The sequence below is a fragment of the Malaclemys terrapin genome, chromosome 3 (genome assembly GCF_027887155.1).
Source record: "Malaclemys terrapin pileata isolate rMalTer1 chromosome 3, rMalTer1.hap1, whole genome shotgun sequence".
Taxonomy (NCBI): domain Eukaryota; kingdom Metazoa; phylum Chordata; order Testudines; family Emydidae; genus Malaclemys; species Malaclemys terrapin.
The window spans coordinates 118,952,391-118,971,690 of NC_071507.1; the positions used below are offsets into that span (position 1 = coordinate 118,952,391).

The 19,300-nt window shown below is 40.3% G+C and overlaps 1 protein-coding gene across 2 annotated transcripts in view; it reads left to right on the forward strand.

Annotated features, from left to right (window-relative positions):
- Positions 1 to 19,300, forward strand: part of CEP85L (centrosomal protein 85 like) — a 166,300-nt gene that overhangs the window by 134,497 nt on the left and 12,503 nt on the right. For both annotated transcript variants that reach the window (XM_054024136.1, XM_054024137.1), the window contains 6 exons: positions 6,018 to 6,135; positions 8,712 to 8,888; positions 13,894 to 14,046; positions 15,374 to 15,528; positions 17,287 to 17,404; positions 17,902 to 17,952. In XM_054024136.1, coding sequence (XP_053880111.1) covers positions 6,018 to 6,135; positions 8,712 to 8,888; positions 13,894 to 14,046; positions 15,374 to 15,528; positions 17,287 to 17,404; positions 17,902 to 17,952 — 772 coding nt within the window. The remainder of the gene's footprint in view (positions 1 to 6,017; positions 6,136 to 8,711; positions 8,889 to 13,893; positions 14,047 to 15,373; positions 15,529 to 17,286; positions 17,405 to 17,901; positions 17,953 to 19,300) is intronic.

Consider the following 19,300-nt stretch of genomic DNA (forward strand, 5'->3'; position numbering starts at 1 on the left):
AGAACAGTCTCCAATTTCTGAAATACATTATTATCTGACATAGGGTTATCTCCTTTAACATCTATTAAATGCATTGACTAAATTTGTATAATGAAAATTTTAGATAACAGGGAAATTTCAGTGTCCTACATGACATTTGAATAATTAGGACTGTATTGTATATTCCTTCTTTGTTGTATAGTATTAAGTAGAAGTGTATTTCCTTTATGTAACCTGCATATACAGTAACTCCTCACTTAATGTTGTAGTTATGTTCCTGAAAAATGCGACTAAGCGAAACAATGTTAAGCGAATCCAATTTCCCCATAAGGATTAATGTAAATGAGGGGGTTATGTTAGGGGTGTGTGTGTGTGTGTGTGTGTGTGTGTGTGTGTGTGTGTACACACACGCGCACACTATAAGTTTTAAACAAACAATTTAATACTGGTACACAGTGATGATGATTGTGAAGCTTGGTTGAGGTGAGGAGTCAGAGGGTGGGATATTTCCCAGGGAATGCCTTACTGCTAAATGATCTAGCAATTGGCCGAGCCCTCAAGGGTTAACTCTCTCTCTCTACAAGGCAGCAGGAATGGAGGGAGGGGAGACAGCATCGCAGACAGAGACACACACTGTGCGTGTGTGTGAGAGAGAGAGAGAGATGCGCATTTCCCATTTAAGTACACTCCCTTGTTAATTAGATCAGCTTGCTGAGACCACAGCTGCTGCCAGCAAGCTCCCTCCGTCCTGAGCCCTGTTGTGTGTGTGTCCCCTGCTCTATGGAAGATGGAGTAAGCGGGGTGCAGGAGCAGGGGGGAGGGGGACACCCTGACATTAGCACCCCCTCTTCCTTCCCTCCCTCCACACAGCAAGCAGGAGTCTCGGGGAGCAGCTCGAGAGCAGGAGCAGCACATGGCAGTGCGGGGAGGGACAGCTGCAATTGATAGCCTGCTGGGCAGCTGCTGCACAGGGATCTTAGGTGAGCGGGGAGCTGATGCGGGGCTGCCAGTCCACCCTGGTTCCAAGCCCCCATCAGCTAGCTGCAACAGGCTGCTCTTCCTGCAAGCAATGGACAAAGCAGGCGGCTGCCAAACAACGTTAGAAGGGAGCATTGCGCAATTTTAAACGAGCATGTTCCCTAATTGATCAACAACGAAACAACATTAACCAGAACAACTTTAAGTGAGGAGTTACTGTATTGTTATAAGTAAACTTTTTCTTTAAGTTGGATTCAGATGCGTTTTTTTGTAAGTTACTTGACACTTTAAGACATATTAATTGTAACCTCTAATTAGCTAAAATGACATTTGGTATTGTCGGGCTACGTATTCTAATAATGTGTCCAGATAAAACCAGGTCTTATATGAACATCCATGGCTAGTGTTCCCCTCCCCTACACTGTCAAGCACCACTGATCCACAGGAATAAAGACATTGTTGATGCCTGAAAGTGGTTTGCAAAAATGAAAGGTATTTGGGGGAGAAATGGCAAAGAGAACAAGATTTTACAAAAGATGGAAATAGAAGAGAACCCATCTCTTCATGAAAAGGAAAAGTGTTTACTGTAGGTATATCAGGATCTTGCATGTGGCATTTGGGATGTGAGAATCTAATATGTGGGAACCAGGTGTAGCCTGATGCACGTGTTGGGTAACCCCTTTGACTTCAGTTAGTTTGCACACCAGATACATCAAGATCGAATGTAGCGTTTGAGATTTATAATGATGGTTGGTGTTTTTTTAAAAATGGGAAGGGGGAGGTAAGGGGACCAACAAAGAACATACCCTCAGGATATTGGTTTGAAATTTTTTAGGAGATCAAGGGAAGAGAAAGATATTGCTATAATCAGAATATAACAAGCAGATCATGTCTGTGAAGAAAACACATTTTTAAATTCATTTTACCCCCCAAAAATGAAACAGCTACACTGCAGTATTTTTCTGTGGGAATTCAATATGGTATTCTGGGTACAACAGGATCTTTCATGTTGTTAAAAAGAAGCTTCAAAGCTTTCTCTTCTGCTCCTGGATCAGAGCTTTACGCCTTGAGGAAAAGGTGGAAAGATTAGAGATGTCTTGCAGACTAAAATCTTTTTGAAAAGCAACTTCAGTGTTATATTTGTATCAATTATTTGGATACAAAAGTAGACAGTAATACCTCCTTTTAATGAAGATTTCTTCATAGTATCACCTTATATAAAATATTATAAACACCCCTCCCAGAAGGGTGCTTTTCATTTCTCAGTTTGTTTTATATAAAAATACAGTTTTGATTCCCTTGAATGCAGCTCCTCTAACTTAGAGGTATGCAAGTCATTTCTTCTCACCCCTTTTCCTCAGGCTGACCCTGCTGGCATACACAAGAAGCCAAGTCTGAGATTTAAAAAACAAACAAGCAAACAAACAAAAAGAAACCCCAAAACACTTTTAATTATCTTCTGGTTCACAGTAGAGAAACTGCGTTGAAGTAACTAAAAGTCCATGTATTAAAAGTAATGTTATTGGTGTTTTCTTTTTTCCTACACTCCGTATTGAATTTTCAGAGATGGCCTTTCATGAGAGAATGGTGGTCCTGTGAATGAATGAGACTGTTTTCATTGCAGTCAGACATAAATTTTAGCAATAGCTGGCTGAAAAATGCAGATTTAAAAAAAAAATCATGTGTTCGTCAAAAAGCTGAATTTTAAAAAAAATGACTACAGAAGATAATTTGGGGATAGTGGTATGAATTTGACTTTTTTTTGCAAACATCAATTTCAAAACAAAAAATTTCAATGAGCTCTAGTTTTGTCCTTTATGAAGACAGAGGACACTGTTAAGGTGATTAATGTTAAAGCTGACCTAGTCTAATAATAGCTAGTTTCACCTTCCAGATGGAGCTGTCTGTTTCAAGGCTGGTTAATTTTTTTGGCCTACCAACCTTGATATTAAACGTTGCCATTTATCTGAGCAGAGACTTGAAAAGAGCCTAAAGAGTCTTCTTGAAAATGCTAGAATTATTAGCTGAAGACAGGCAGGCTGTCAGGTATAGTATTTCCACTGCCACGCACCGGCTATATTTGTGAGATCATCTGAAGCTCTTACACACAATTTTTTTTAAACAAAGCCCTCATACCCTGTGATTATGTAGTGGATTAGTAGTAACAGCTGTGGGGTAACAAAGGATTAAAACTATCCTAGTATATGACAGCATCAGCAATGAAATGCACGTGGTATGAGGTCTTTCATCGTCAGAGAACTCCAAAGACTTGTAGGATTATATGCATATAGTGAATATATTTCTATGGTGGTTGTTTTTCATTCTTTGTTCATGAATAGCCATCAACTTTCATAGTTTTGTTTTCCTATGGCCTGAAGTTAGTTTACTGTGAGAGAGTGCATCTTCAGGAAGACAATTGCACAAGAATGACATGGTCTACGGAAATTTTTCCATGACGTCGTTTGTTGACAAGGTTTTACGATGGCAGATAAATTCTAACTACATTTTGCGGTTTGAACTGCAAAGTATTGAGACAAATTCAATCCACTGTAGTCATTTACACCAGGGATTAATTTGGCTCATTTTATTTTCCTCTGGGGATTAGTGGGAAGAGGATTGGTTAAAAAAAAAAAAGTGATGTATTTTGAAGTTCAATAGTATTTTTAAATGCTCAGTTCAACTGTTTAGTATCTGTTCAGAAATGCAAATTTAAAACAAATGTTGAGATATGATCCTCCAAAAGAGAAGGAGAGTGCAGTTGCTTCAACAGTTGAGTGATGGTTACTTACATAATTTAAATCCGACTTGGTGAAAATGTTCTAATAAAATAAATATGCAAAATAACTGTTCACCTTTTATCATCCCACTTTGACCTCAGGTTAAGAGGTCTCATATTAAATGAGTTTGCTGAACTTGGTTCTGCCCATCCTTAGTAATTGTTTCCAAGAACACAACAGAATTTATTAAGACAGCATTATCATGAGAGAGATGATATGTGTCTCTTTCTAGTAAAGATCATATACTCTCTACCTTCAAATCCTCTCCTTTCATACCAGGATTTGGAGCTCTTGTTATTACTATTATTTGAAATGCAATAGTGCTAAAGACCCAAATCGAAATTGTAGCATTCCCCCTCTTATAGAGCAAATTTTATTTTTTTTCCATTGTTACTCATTCCTTGTTAACTGGGCTCATTCCTTCCACATAGACTGGGAAGGAGGAGAGGTAGCTAAAAAAAAATTTTCATTGTATCATAGGACATCTTGAAATTTATTTATTCTTATGCGTTATATTTAATGAATTGTCTTAAGTACGCTGTACAGTTAAGCCTTTCTTATATTTTCACCATACATCCCAATATATGTTTAATACATACCACAGCTTATGCAACAAACATTTATGGGGCATGTAAATTTACCTTTTTTTAAGCAACACATTCCTCTTTGAGGTGGAATAACTGGGACACAGTCTTTGCTCATGGCCAGCTGGGTGAATTTTCCTGGCTAAAAAAAAAAAAAAAATCCCTCTAATTGGGTTTTTGTGTGTTTGGTTTTACTTTATTTTTCTCCCATTATTTGGCCTCAGACTCCTTACCTAACAAATCAAAGGGTTCCTTTCCCTAACCAACTTTCATGTTTTTTCCATTTCTTGCTGCTTTACTTTTATTAAAAACCTTCTGATGCCTCCTGGGAATGTTCGGAAGACATTCAGTTTAGAAACCACTCTGGTTATGGATTATAATTTTTATGGGGTTTTTTTAGGCTGTTTGCTCAAAGATGGCTCTCTTTCCTTTAGAAATTAATCTGCTCCTGCTGTTTATTCCCATTCACCATAGGATATAATCTCCAAAGAATTTAATTGTGATGTCACAAACAGGTTTGTGAATTTAGGTGATGTATAAGCAGCAGGAACAGATGAATACTTAATTAATTATCCTGTCTCCCAGCAAATCCCTCCTAGTATAATAAAACAAAACCAATCAACCAACCAAAAACACCACAAAACAAGAAAAAAAGGGTAGGGGGAGGGGAAAATGGAGGAGAAATAGAAAGAATGAGATAAATGCAGAATTTTTATTGTTTCTAAAAAATGTCCCTAAAAATCTGTGTGCCTTTAAGGTTTTCACAGTCCCCTGTGACAAAGCTGATTGTAGTTGACCATAGGAAGCCCCATCTCTCAGGAAAGAGATTAGTGGACTTCTTGGGCCATACGCATCTCTGATGTAACTCCACTGACTTGTAAATTGACATCCAGGGTTGTGTTTGGCCCTCTAACCATAGTAGTTCAAATCCAGTTGTTTTATAAATAGTGGTATAATTTATGCTTCTCGTGTAAACTGGTGGGAAGATTGGTGCAAACAATAAAGTAGTTTAACTTGTACAACTTTGATATCCAGTGCTATGTAAACTTAAATGCACTGTAAAGTAGTCAGAAGAGGAAATAGTAAGCAGAAAAAGCAACTAAAAGGAGGGTCTTAGGTTAAACACTGCCATCCTTATTTTATGGTCATGGCTTTTCCTTTTGAACTTTCTTCTGCGACCCCTCCCCCCGGTGTGTAAATGTTGGTTATGTGAAAAAAGAATAATATGCAACCAGAGGAGCAAAAGCAGGTGTAGCCCTGTGCCTTTTCTAACCCTCGGTATAAAAGACATCTCTACTTGTCAGATTCATGGTGGTCTCAAGACATACTTCCACAGGAGTTCCACCTGGATTCTCCAGGCTGAATTTAGCTCATTTTGAATATGCTTTATGGGGAATATATGTGACCATGTATCTTAGCAGATGTCTGTATTTCATAGCCTAGTGGGACTCCAATTCTGGCCCAATTCTGGATTAATTTCAGATAGGCTGCAATGGGAAATCCCAGGGTTACTATAGATTCAGAATGGTGAAACATCTAACTTTGGCCAGGTGGAGCCTATAGTTTTCTCTTTCACGTGCTCAAAGGAAGTTGAAGGTTGGTCTTTATTGCTATAGTGGTCAGAAGCATAAATCTTCAAGATTCATGGTTTCCTCTCCTTCTCCCCATCCCCAAAATAATCTGGCTTTATGTATTACAGGCAGAAGCAACAAATTAACAGTTTACATCAGAAGATACGGGAGAACGAATTATGGGCTCAACATGCCAGATTGAGCCACCTTGTGAATTGTGAAGAATCTTACGTGACTAATTTACAGGTAGGATGGTTATTCAATATATATTAACTGAACACATCAGAAATACCTGAGGGCATGTTCACAGTTCATTGCAGGCCAAAAAGTAAAACCGTTTAAATTCTTTGTTGTCTGTAATATTGCCTAACACTCATACTTTGCATACATTTCAGAATGTTCTGTTAAAATGTACTTTTCCCCAATAATTGCAGAAGTGTTTTACAAGTTTTAAATTAACTGTTTTTATATTAAGTGTATTTTGTGCTTAACATTAATTTTACTATTGTATGTGTTTTGAAATCTGAAAAAAAAGTGTGTGTTGTGAAGAGTGAGGTTAGAGCCATCATAGTATTCAGCCAGCAGAGGGATCTCTAAGACAGGGTGCAGGGTAATGTTAGAGATGAAGTTAAATGAGGAAGAGGTTTAACAAAAGTAACATTACAATGTTAGCTATATTCTCAGAAGTTCAGCACCTTAAAATAAATGGAAAAGATGTAGAAGCCTGGGCTCTGATGGTCAAGCAAGGTACCAATGGAGTAACTTTGCATGGCAAAAGAAGACAACAAATTTGGCAGGGACACCTAAGTAGGACCTGGGATAGTGCCCAAAGATGCATCTAGAGGGAAGTGGGGAAGGGAAGAATGACAACAGGAAGCATAGACAAAAGATTCTCCTATTCTGTTTCCCTTGTATCACCTTAACAAGAAAAAGGTTACAATCAATGGACTAGATCCTCAGTTCATGTACTTAAGCATAACTCCAGTTATGTCATTGGAGCGATAATGTTGTATGCCAGCTAAGGACCTGGCCCAGTGTACGTATAAGCCCATAGAAAGAGGAGTCTGAATGCCTGACCATTGGCTTGTTGGGACTGAGAATTTAGCATGCCTGTAAGCTAACAAATGCATTGACTGAAATGGAAACACCATGCATTGTTAATTATTTAGGGAAAGATTTTCAGGTGACTCAGGATTTAGGTGCTTAATTCCAGCCGTAGGCACTTCTGCAAATCTCCTTATTTTGTAAAATTATTTTAAAATTGTAAACATGCTTTTCTATACTGAAATAGTTACCTATTAGAGATTGGGTGGGTGTGATTGGTCCTGCCATGCGGGCAGGGGACTGGACTCGATGACCTCTCGAGGTCCCTTCCAGTCCTATAATCTATGAATCTATGAATTTGAAAGAAAAAAATATTGACATTTTTTTCTACATGAAAGGGGCAGTTACCCCAGAACTTGCAAGGATGTTCTGGGTTGGTTTCATTTATTTTTGAGGAAAAGGGTGTTACACACAATCGTACATATAATCATGTAAATAGTAAACTTTATGTAAAACATTAACGAAGGCTTTTCTTAATTAATAGCATTTTTAAAATCAAGATTTCTGCTTTAATTGGTTTATTCAGCATTTATTCCTGGGAGTTATTTTTCTTAACTGTATTCCTAATACATAATTTTTAAAATCTTTTCAAAGATTAAACTATTCTGAATATTTTATCTGTTTTGTTAAGGGACGCTGTCAGCTCAAAAATCATGTCTTTTAACAAAATCAAATTGCCTTATAAATTCCAATGTAGATTACTGAAACTGCAAGACTTTAAAAAAAAAAAAAAAAAAATGCAATTTACTTTTCATCACTCATGCTACCTGTCTCCACCTTGCACTTCTCTCACCATGGACAGTGAAAATGTAATTTTCACTCCTGTGAAATGAGGAGGCCACTTGGTACAGTAGATAGAGCAGCAGATACGAAACCTAGGTTCTGTTCTTGGCTTTGCCACTTTTGTGACCTTGGGCAAGTCACTCCACCTTTCTGTACCTCAGTTTCTCCATCTGAAAAATAGGGATAATAATGCTTACCCTCTTTCAAAAAGCTTCTAAAGATGTAAGCGTCATTGCAATATTTTGATTTGTTCATAGTCATTTGTAGTCTGGCTTGCTTTTTGGGTTCTAATGCAGTGTTTGGGGTTGGAAACACTACGGATGTCTTGGTTTTCTGTAAAAGAAAAACCTAAATTTGGGGCCAAATTTGACATGACCCTGTCCCTTTAAGCATGTTATGGAGATCATCATAATTCTTCATTTTAAGGTCTGATTGTGGAGCAGGAGAATATCTGAATTTGGCAAAGTATAACTTCCAGAAATTCATGGTGTAGTAGCTTATTTTTTGATGCTTATGCTCAGATATCCGATATTGACTGAAAATTAAATCCCACTCTATTTGTGTACAAAAAATGTGTAGTATAAGACTATGCCTTCCCTCCGAGCTTGAGGTGCGATTCCCCTGCTTGTGCTATTTACACTCGTGCTAGCTTGATGAGAGCTGGCATGAGTGTGTGTGTACATGAGCAGGGGAATCACTGGGCTTGTAGTGTAGATGTAGCCTAATGAACACCAGTGCAGTTATTTTTCGTAGCTTGTGCTGTGTCACCTCTCCTCAGTAAACATGTTGTTACATATGTGCATTTTCTTTGTAAGACAGGCACTGTATTTTTCAATCTACCAACTGAGAGGGTTTTCTCTAGGAGCCATTCAGTTATGTAAGACTGTCAGCTGCACTTTAACTATACTTTTTTTTTTTTTTTTTTTTTTTTAAAGCATTCACAATATGAGAACACATCATTGCAAGCTCCATTTTCAGAAAGATCAGTATCCCACTGTGAGGAGCTTGAGCAAAAGCTTGCATCAGTTGAGAATAAGGAAATGCAACTCAATGAGTTTCTCAAGCAAATTTCAAACAAATCCAGTGAAGAGAAAAAGAAGATGGAAGAGAAAGTAAGTGGCTTTCATGTTTAGATTTCACCTTTGTGCCATGGTTGTATCAGAACTTTTTAAGCAGAAAGCAACTAATGTGTAGGCTCTAATTTATCCTGTGGTATCTATAACCCGTCCACAATATGGCATTTAAACATGCCGCGCCTGATTCACCACTTGTTCCAGTGTTACATTGTGTTACACAATTACTTGATCTCAGTGGAGCTACACTGGGTGAAACTGGAGTATCACAGTGTGAATCATGCCCAGTAGAAGTGTACCAAACCTCAGCCATGTCAACAGAGTGGCAGCATGATTTCCCTGTCCAGGGTGAAAAGGGCTTTTGGTTTTTCATTTAAAAAAAAAAACCCTCTTGGACAGGGGCAGTCTTGCTATTTGTATGTGTGTTCAGTGCCTACTGCAGTGACGCTCTAGGTGTGACTGTAATACAGGTAACAAATAATAATAGCCAAACAGATTCTATATACTGCCACAGGTACCATAACCTGTAGCAGTTTTTTAACATGGCTGCCACATGGATTGTAATTTGTTAATATGGATGCAACTTTGGAAACCTTTTTTTTAAAAAATGCCTGTGTTGCTATCCTCCCTAAAGTGGAACATTCAGAACAGGGGAGAGATAATACTGGCTGAGGGAGCAGTAAAAACAACTCACTGAGGTAGCATTAGCTTTTCCTGCAGGGATGAGAAAACTGTGGGCAGCTTCACTGGTGTTAGCCCGAATGTAGATGGCTTTCTCTGTTCCAACTGCCATTTTCAGCACCATATTAATTAAACTTGCTCCCAGCAAGCATATATGACCTGGTGCTGAAATCACCCATCTTCATTATGGGTCTTGTGGTTACTAATGCGAGCCAAAGAGGGACATTTTCTGTTAAAATTCCATGGTGTAGAGAAGGCGGTAGGCTTGTAAGCACAAAGGCTTGTGACAGTGTGTTGAATTCTTAATTTTTGTTTCTTTACTTACTTACAGTTGAGCACATTCCCTTAGAGGGAACATCACCTCCTCTGAGCAACCCTGGGCACATCTTAAAATACGCTACACAAACTGATGACTCAATTTATTTTTAAAACTCCATTAAATCATGTCTACAATAGAAAAATTACCATTGCTGACCTCAATGTCAGCATGAATGGATCTGAACCTCTCTTGAATGTTTGAACGGTATTCAGAAACCAGTTAAAACCTGTTGCTGACACTGATTTCAGCTCTTGTCAATTAGGTTTGCTCAGGGTGTGCTTTAAAGGAAAATTGTATCCATGTGCCTCAGCCCAACAGTCTGAAAATTCATGTGATTTGAAGCACTTATTAACCTGTATAAATGAACATATTTTTTTAAAATAGTGTGGAAAGTTTGGGACTAAAACCACTGTGTCTAATACAGCAGACACAAGTCTCATACTGAGCTTTTCTGCCTTCTAGAGTGAATGTGCCAAATCCATGAGTGAAAAGCTGCTGCCTCTTCTCTGAGAGGTGCAGCATAGAACTTACAATGCAAGACAATTCTGTGCTGTTCTGGGAGTTGGGCAGAATCTCTGCAGCATAATTCACTACACAACCATGACGTCTTCCCTAAGGCCCATCCAGCCTGTGGACTGAATGAGCCAAGGATCCTGTGGAAAAAAATATGTGATCAAGTAATTAAATGAATGCATTAAAGTAGGATGGGATTGTAATTGTAGAAAGGAGGAAATGCAGGGCCAAAAAGGGCATGTGCTGCTGTAGGGACACAGCTGACAAGATCTGAACTCTGGAGGGGCCAGGTCCTGTCTGCATGACCCCTGTGCACAGTCACTGTGCTGATGCTAGTATCCGTCAGAGCCTAAAGGGGAGGAGGCCCCTAATCAGTTACTGAGGGATTGATGATGGGGGTACTGAAATTATTTTGCTCATCTGGGGAACTATTTGCTGATAAAACCAATCGTTACTGAGAAAGGTGTTGAAGTGATTTCTGGGTGAATTCCTCCTCCCCAAAGGCTGTGGAAGGGATCTCCATCCCAAGGAAAGGGGTATGGGATTGAAACAAACTACTAGTAAGGGAAACCCCTCCACCCTACCCCACTCCTGCACTGCATACAAGAGGACAAAATTAAGTTTTCACTTTAATACTGACATTAACTTTTGAGGGCTGACCTTTACAGGAAAAATAATCCTTTAGGAAGTGGGGAGAGGACATTGGGAATGTGGAGATGGAAGGAAGGGGAATATCAGTGGCTGACAATCCAGCTAATAGAGGGAGAGAAGCTACAGCCTGTGATTGCAGGAGAGGAACCTCAGGTTGTGGGTGCAAAAGGGAAAGGGGAGATGTGAGAAGGCCACTATATCTGTCCCTGAAAATGCTGGAGGATTTTAGTGGACAAAACAGTTGTGCAAAACCTCACTGAAAAAAGCACAAGGCCAGCATCCCCTAAAGGAAGATGACATGTCAGAGGAGCAAAGGCATTTTGGAAGGTCATAGGTTTGGGGAAGCATCCTAACTCTAGGATGTATCTCCAAATACTTTTGGGTTCTATCTGGTAAGAAATGTCGTAGAACAGCCTGAATGCTGTATCCGTTTTTGAGGCCCTGATAATTAAGAGATTCGTATCAAAACTAATCTTAAAACTTAACAGAATGTGTATGTAGCCCCCAGGATCCTGACTTGTTTAGAAAATTGTCCCTGGAAAAGCTTTTTTCAGATGTTGTCAGCTACTAAACACTTTTATAGACTCCATCATTAGACTCTGACATTGCCAGTGTCATACATAACATTTGTTTTTCAGCAAGATGGATGTTTCCAGCACTAGACACAGAAACACCAATTGTATTTGATATTTTAAAGGGTTACATGTCACACTTATTCATAGCGACAAGTGTTTCTAATCCTGTAAGTTGCTAGGCTGTTAATGTGAGCAATATGGGTAGAGTTTTCATTAAATCAGATCCTGAGTGAGAAAACAGGTTTTGAGTAGTCTTTTTTTTTTTTTAAGTCCTTGTTAATAAAGCAAGTGCCAGGAGCTGAATAGGAGGGAAAACAGGCACAGGGATGTGAAGTGACTTGCCCAGTGTCACACAGCAGGTCAGTGGCAGAAGCAGGAATAGAACCAAGTCTCCTGACCCCCAGTCCAGTGCTCTATCTGAGGCCATGCAATTTGTTGTATACATGGCTTTGAAACATAGTATTTACCCAAGAACTCAGAAGCATGTATGTGGATTTTTTTTTTTTAAGTAGGGCTGTATGCTGTAGTGGCTAATGTGCCACAGACCAAAGAGCGCTATCTCAAGTTATCAAGTTATACAGAATAAGTACCTGAAAAGTTCAAGAGCTGGGAGTAAAAGTGGCTATGTGGTATGATGCTATACGACATCAAAGCCCCAAAACAGAGCTGTTTCCCCTTAGGCTCAGCAGCAAAAATTCAGGGTCTTGCAGAGAGGTTTCCATTTGGATGAGAAATTGGTGGCATAATATCAGGGTATTTTCTTAGTGCAGTGGTCACCAACCGGTTGATCGCGATCGACTGGTCAATCCTAGAGGATCTCCCAGTCGATCGCGATCTCTGGTGGCACAGCATGTCTGCTGCTAAGGCAGAATCCCTGCCCTGGCCCCATGCCGCTCCCAGAAGTGGCTGGTGCAGCGCTGGGGGTGGGGGGGCAGAGGTCTCCCTCTGCACGCTGCTCCTGCCTGCAAGCACTGCCCCCACAGCTCCCACTGGCCGGGAGAGCTGCGTGGGCGGTGCTTGCAGAGAGGTGCAGCATGCGGAGCCACGTGCCCCCCGCCACCTCCCAGGGGCTGCTGGGGCGCGTTGGCCCCTTCCAGGAGTGGCGTGGGCCTGGGGTAGGCAGGGAGCCTGCCTTAGCAGCAGCCATGCTGCACTGCCAACCGGGAGCTGCCAGAGGTAAGTGCTGCCCAGCAGGAGGCTGCACTCCAGCCCTGAGCCCCCTCCTGAAGCCAGCATCCTATACCTCCTTCTGCACCCCAGCCCTGACCCCCCTCCCAGAGCCAGCACCCTGTATCCCCTCCTACACCCCAACACTCTGCCCCAGCCCAGAGCCCCCTCCTGCACCCAAACTCCCTCCAAGAGCTTGCACCCCTAACCCCCTCTTGCACCCCAACCCTCTGCCCTAGGCTCAGACCAGAGCCCCCTCCCACACTGCGAACCCATCAGCCATAGCCCAGAGCCCGCATTCCCTCCCAAACTCCTACCCCAGCCTGGTGAAAAGTGAGTGAGGGAGAGCGAGCAATGCAGGGTAGGGGGGAAGGAGTGAGTGGGGCGGGGCTTTGGGGAAGGGGCAGGGCCTCGGGGAAGAGGCAGGGTAGATCCAGGGTTGCCCTTAGATGCAAAAAGTGAACTTGAGCATAAAAAGGTTGGAAACCACTATCTTAGTGTAATATGTTTATTTACAAAAAATGTAAACTAGTCCCATTTGCCTGGATAGCAGTAGGAAAAAAGCAGCACATAAACAGCTCTTCTGCAGTAGCCTCAGGCTTTGCTTTATTCCCAGAAACAATTCTCTGCCTCTGTTTTTTCTCTCCAAGGACTCACACGGACTTGCAGCAAAATGCAGACTCTTTGACAGTCCACCCAGTAGTTTTGTCCCAGTTCTCCCACTCCTAATATTGTTCATGTTGCTGTCCACCAGGCATGCACATAGAGCAAGCCAAAATAGTGAGAAACTTCCTAGCAGATTGTGGGCAATTGACATAAAAAAGAATATTAAATACGGATTTTATATGGCCCAAGCAGTGGGCCATATAAATGGAGGTAAAACAATTGTAGCTTCAAATATGTTTGGTGCAACGCAAATATTTAAAGTTGATAATTGTTCTGAGTAGGAGATACTGGATTTAAGCAAAATAAATGACCCTTTGGTGTAACTTTCTGTAATAACTAACCCTTACTTCTGGCTAAGAATGTAGCTTCTAAAGATCTGCTGAGTTTTGAGAATTTGGAAATAGATTCTTCATTATCTTGTACAGATTTATTTTCTACCATAATAAATTATGTAATTGTATTACTCTTTTAGCTTAAAACCAGAGACAGGTACATAAATAGCCTGAAAAAGAAATGCCAAAAAGAGTCTGAACAAAACAAAGACAAACAGAGACGAATTGAAACCCTAGAAAAATATCTAGCTGACCTGCCAACGCTGGATGATGTAGAAAGGCAGAGTAAGCAGGTAAGGGGAAAGTATCTGGTTTTAATAATACGTAAAAGAAGAGGTATAGATAGAAATATATTCTGTGACATGCATTTGTGACCAGGGTCCCAGGGGAGTCACACTGTTATTTAGTTAGGGCAATCTGTAAAGAATAGGACAGGCAATCTCCAAAACTGGTGGATATTCCAATACTTAAATTTCCCAAGACAGCACAAAAGAGCTTCTGTAATACCTCACTGGTTACCCAGAAGCCAAAAATACGGTTCCCTTAAAGCAACCCAGCCTTGGGCTTCCACCCAGATAACCAAGTCAAATATGATGAGGATTACTGAAAATCATATTCATCATGTTTCAGATCTTACCCATATACATGCCTACAGCTAATTCTTATTACCTAAACTAAAACATATTAAAAAAGAAAAGAGAGTGAGTATTGGTTAAAAGATGCATACAGACATGAGTACAGTTCTGAGATCAGTTTTACAGTAGAGATGGTGAGCTTTGTAGTTGCAAAGAGTTCTTTCAGAATTTGTCCATAGTATATAGTCCAACATTCCTATTTAGGGTGATCCCGGTGGGACTGGATATCTCAGCTGTAGGACTCAAGCTTCCCCTGTGTAAAGCATCAAGGAGATCTGAAATAAAAAGGATCATACCCCAAGGGTTTTTATACAGTTCCAGGCCTTCTCTTAACAGCTCGGAGTTCTTAGGCGAGCAATAGGCAATCACTGAGACTTTGAAGTAGACCTATTTCCTAAGCATCACCAGTAATTCGCTACAAGGATTAACATAAGACAATTGCCTGTTTTCCACCATTCGCAGGTGATTTGCTATACATTTCGAAGAGAGATCAATACAGTGATATTATATTTACAGTTCATTTAAATGTTAAGATCTCCTTTTGATATCTGAATTAACAGAATACAGCATAGACAGGAACAGTTCTGTTACACTGTTAACCTCTAACTATATATATGTAAACACACAAAAACACAAACATTATCTACCAATATGTTCCTAGAGGTTGAATTCAGGTCATTTATCTTGCAAGATGCTTAACTCTTTCTGGCCATGTGTCACACCATTATCGATTGTTTTGCAATTCCTCTTGACTGAATTGCAATGTGTATATCACACTTTTCCCCACTTGATTAGTAAAACAAATATTTAAAGTGTTAAAAGGTGTTTTAACAGTGTAACAAGGAGAATTATAATAGACTTTAGTGCACAGTAAAAATGAGGCTAAAAGTGCATTCAGAAGATAACTGTAAAGCTGGGGCCTGTAGTAAGTACTCTTAATACAAAACTTAGCATTGTGTCTGACTGTTTGGATGTAATGTCTTAGCTGCACATTCTAGAAGAGAAGAACAAGCAACTCCAAGAAACAGTGACAGATCTGGAGAAGAAGCTTGGAGAGACGAGAACACAATGTAGGGAGAAAGAGCTGCAACTCGTCTGTCAGAAAAAGAAAGAAAAAGACCTGGTCACCACAGTGCAGAGGTATGAATACCTATGTGATGCTCTGGGACTGTTGCAGCATACTTGTTTCAAGCCGCCAAATTCTTTGCAGCTTTACTGCAGTACGGTGTCAATGACTTTTGTGTCACACTGGAACATATTACCACACAGAGGGTGACAGTGTGACACAAAAGTCATTGACACTGTATTGGAAATATGATGAGATTTCCTTTGTATCATGTTACGAACGATATGATAGCAGAGAAGGGGCTGACTATCACCAATGTCTTTCTGAGAGCTGGCATCATGGAATAGTGCCGGGTAAGGGTTGGATAGAATAAGCGTGTGCAGCAAAAGAGCATTGTTCAGAGACTCCCCGCATTCCAAACTAATAAATAAGCCTGTACTAGACTGTAGGAAAGCTCAGAAGAAATTTATTGAGGGGTAAACTAACCGTGGAAGGGTCAAAGATTTAAAAATCCTGCATCCATCTCCTAATGGGGGAGGTATTTGTTCTGAAGCGGGCGGATATTTACAGGGAGATTTAACTGCAGCTGGTGCCCTATTGCTGGCCTTACATAATCATAAAAGAACAAATTGGGCAGATTTCCATGGAAAAATTCCAGATGGATGATTGAATGAGACTATGGTGTATGCTACATTCTTTATACTACTTAAAGGCATCATTTTTAAAGGAAAAATATCAATTGGAGTTATGTGATAAAGACAGCCAAAAGGGAGAGGTTATGAAAAGGATAATTTCTTATAATTTGGGTTGGATGTCGCTTTAGTTCAGGGCCCCTCACTTGCCTAAATGTACATGCCAGTAGCAGTCTAAAAGCGTGTTACTGATGAAAGGCTAGCCGGTTGGGACATCTAGTCAGGCAGATCACTGGGCACATTGTTTCCATCTTACAACTGATGCACCTTTTTATTTGTGCCCGTGTAATCTACAGGGATGGTTTTGTCTCTCCTGAAAGCCTACAGATATTTGAAACGATCTCTGGTTTCTATATTGGAAAACAGGATTGTCACTGTAATAAAACGCATTTATTTTTGAAAGCTGCTGAGGGGGAAAGCTCTGACAGCATATAGGGGCTTTAAATGAACTGCAGGGGGCTGGGAACATTCCTCTGGTGCGTAAACAGTGTAATGGCTGAGATTTGTGGCTTTATACTGCCCCCTCGCATGCCTATCATAGGGGGCAGGAATGATAGACCATAGTGCATGGCACTGTGGGCAATTCAGGACTGCAGTGGTGCTCATAGGGACCCCATAGGCAAATTTAGTAAAGCTGCTGTAAGAACAACCCCCAGGACTGCTCTGACTAATGCTGGAGCTGATTCAGCCCCCATAGCAGCCCGTAAAACGGGAAGCACAAAGGGGTTTTAAAGTCAGTTGTTCCCCTCCTTCTGAGTGCACCTCCAGTGCCTTGCCTCAAGAGATGCAACACAGAATCTGGTCCAGGATTTATTTTTTTAACCAGGCAGCAAAGTATTACAAAGGTGGAGTATATATTGGATAAGTAATAAAACTTTCCTGTGTATTCAGATTGATCTGTTCTTGTTAGTGACATGGTGACTTCAAGAAATCCAGGATTTACACCATTTCACACCTGTCAGTTTGCTTATACATGAAGCTGGAATCTACTTGTAAAGTCTTGGTGGGTTTGGTGAGAGACTGGGTGATGATGCTTATGGTGGTTTTTAAACCCTCCACTAGAACATACTGCTGTTTTTGTTTCCTTGTTTTCCCAGTAAATTGACTAGTTGCTTTTCCATTCTTATCTCTGAACTGCAGTTTGCAACAGAAAGTAGAAAAATGCCTGGAAGATGGTATCCGCCTCCCCATGTTGGACACAAAACAGCTTCAGAGTGAGAATGAATGCCTCAAAGAAAAGAATGAGAGAGCCCGCAAGGTCAGTCCATGAAACTGATTAGCTGAACTGTCAGTAGTGTCCACAACCTTAGAATCTCCTATTGAGTTTCTTTGTCTTATTTTTCTCTCACTCAATTTTTCACGTGTATTGCTGATTCCAGTTTCTCTTCAACACATGTGTTCCTTGGGTCAGTGCATTTGTTTTGCATGAATACTCAGTGGCACAAGAAAATGTAAACCATTTTTGGTCAAATAAAATAGAGAGAGACTTAGTTTTTACCAAGAAACTGGCAGTAAGTTAACTGTGATTGTGTAATTAGTAATTTCATGATGAAGATTGCTGTGTGAGTGTTAAGCAGTATTTCTCTCTTTTTGTTATTTACTTCTTCAAGGGTAGGTAATTTGAGTTCCGGGTTTAGACATTTATAAAAGAAAAGAGGGTCACTAGATCAGAAATTAGACTGTTCTACTTAAAACTCACAGGGTCAATCATCTTTTTGAATGTGGTACTTAGTCATATTTCCGTTTTTTTTATAGGTCATAGACAATCAACAAAATCAGATAGCTGGGATGATGTTAGAAATTCAGGTAAGGAAATGTATATATTTTGTCATTGGTTTAGGCAGTGGCAGTTGCAGTTTGATAATGTGCTATTAAAACACAGATACTGTATCTCTGTCCAAATAGGAGCTTGGAGTAGAAACATCTCCTTAACCTTAATTTAACTTAAAATAAGCTTTTTAGCACTTTGCAGATAGAAACAAATTGGATTCCCAGCATAAGGTGGAAAACTGCCTCCCTACAAGCTGCCTTATGCTGATGGTCTAAAGCAGGGGTCGGCAACCTTTCAGAAGTGGTGTGCCGAGTCTTCATTTATTCACTCTGATTTAAGGTTTCACATGCCAGTAATACATTTTAATGTTTTTAGAAGGTCTCTTTCTATAGGTCTATAATATACACCTCTACCTCAATATAATGCTACCCGATATAACATGAATTCGGATAGAATGCGGTAAAGCAGTGCTCCGGGGGGGGTGCACACTCCGGTGGAGCAAAGTAAGTTCAATATAATGCGGTTTCACCTATAACGCGGTAAGACTTTTTGGCTCCCGAGGACAGCGTTATATCGAGGTAGAGGTGTATAACTAAACTATTGTTGTATGTAAAATAAATAAGGTTTTTAAAATGTTTAAGAAGTTTCATTTAAAATTAAATTAAAATGCAGAGCCCCCCAGACCGGTGACCAGGACCTGGGCAGTGTGAGTGCCACTAAAAATCAGCTCGCGTGCCGCCTTTGGCACGCGTGCCATAGGTTGCCTACCCCTGGTCTAAAGGATGTCCTGTCCGATATCCTCAGAGCTGCTTATGTCACTTTTGGTGCTATTGGTATGACTGCACACTCTTTAATGACAAGTCATGGGACAGGCACAAATTGTAGTCAGATAAGAAAAAGAAATACACATTAAACACCTAAATATTGAACCCTAGCAGTTGCTCTAAGACTGCAGTCTTGAATGAATGGAAATCTAACAGGAATGGGTTTGACATAAAAGCCACTATTGATGAGTTGCTACAGTATGAACGATCTGGCATACCTATTAACAAAGCAGTTTCCTTCACTTACTTTCATAAAATAATTGAGTAATTTTACCCATCAGTTTGACTGACCGTTTAGTAACTTAACATACTTACGCCATCACAATGTATTTCCTGGATCTTTCCAGTTCCCTTATAGTTTTAACCTTCTCATTCCATCTACTTCCCTGCCGCTGGGGGGCATATCAGTGGAAGTCATTAAATATGCTGAGGGTTTTATGCTGAGTCAAATTCTGTGTTGATCTGGATTAGGACCAGTGGCTACAAGCTCTAATTTACTTACTGGTACCAAGGCCAGCATTGCCCTAACCTGAGTTAGCCCCAGTAGCCCTTCTATGTC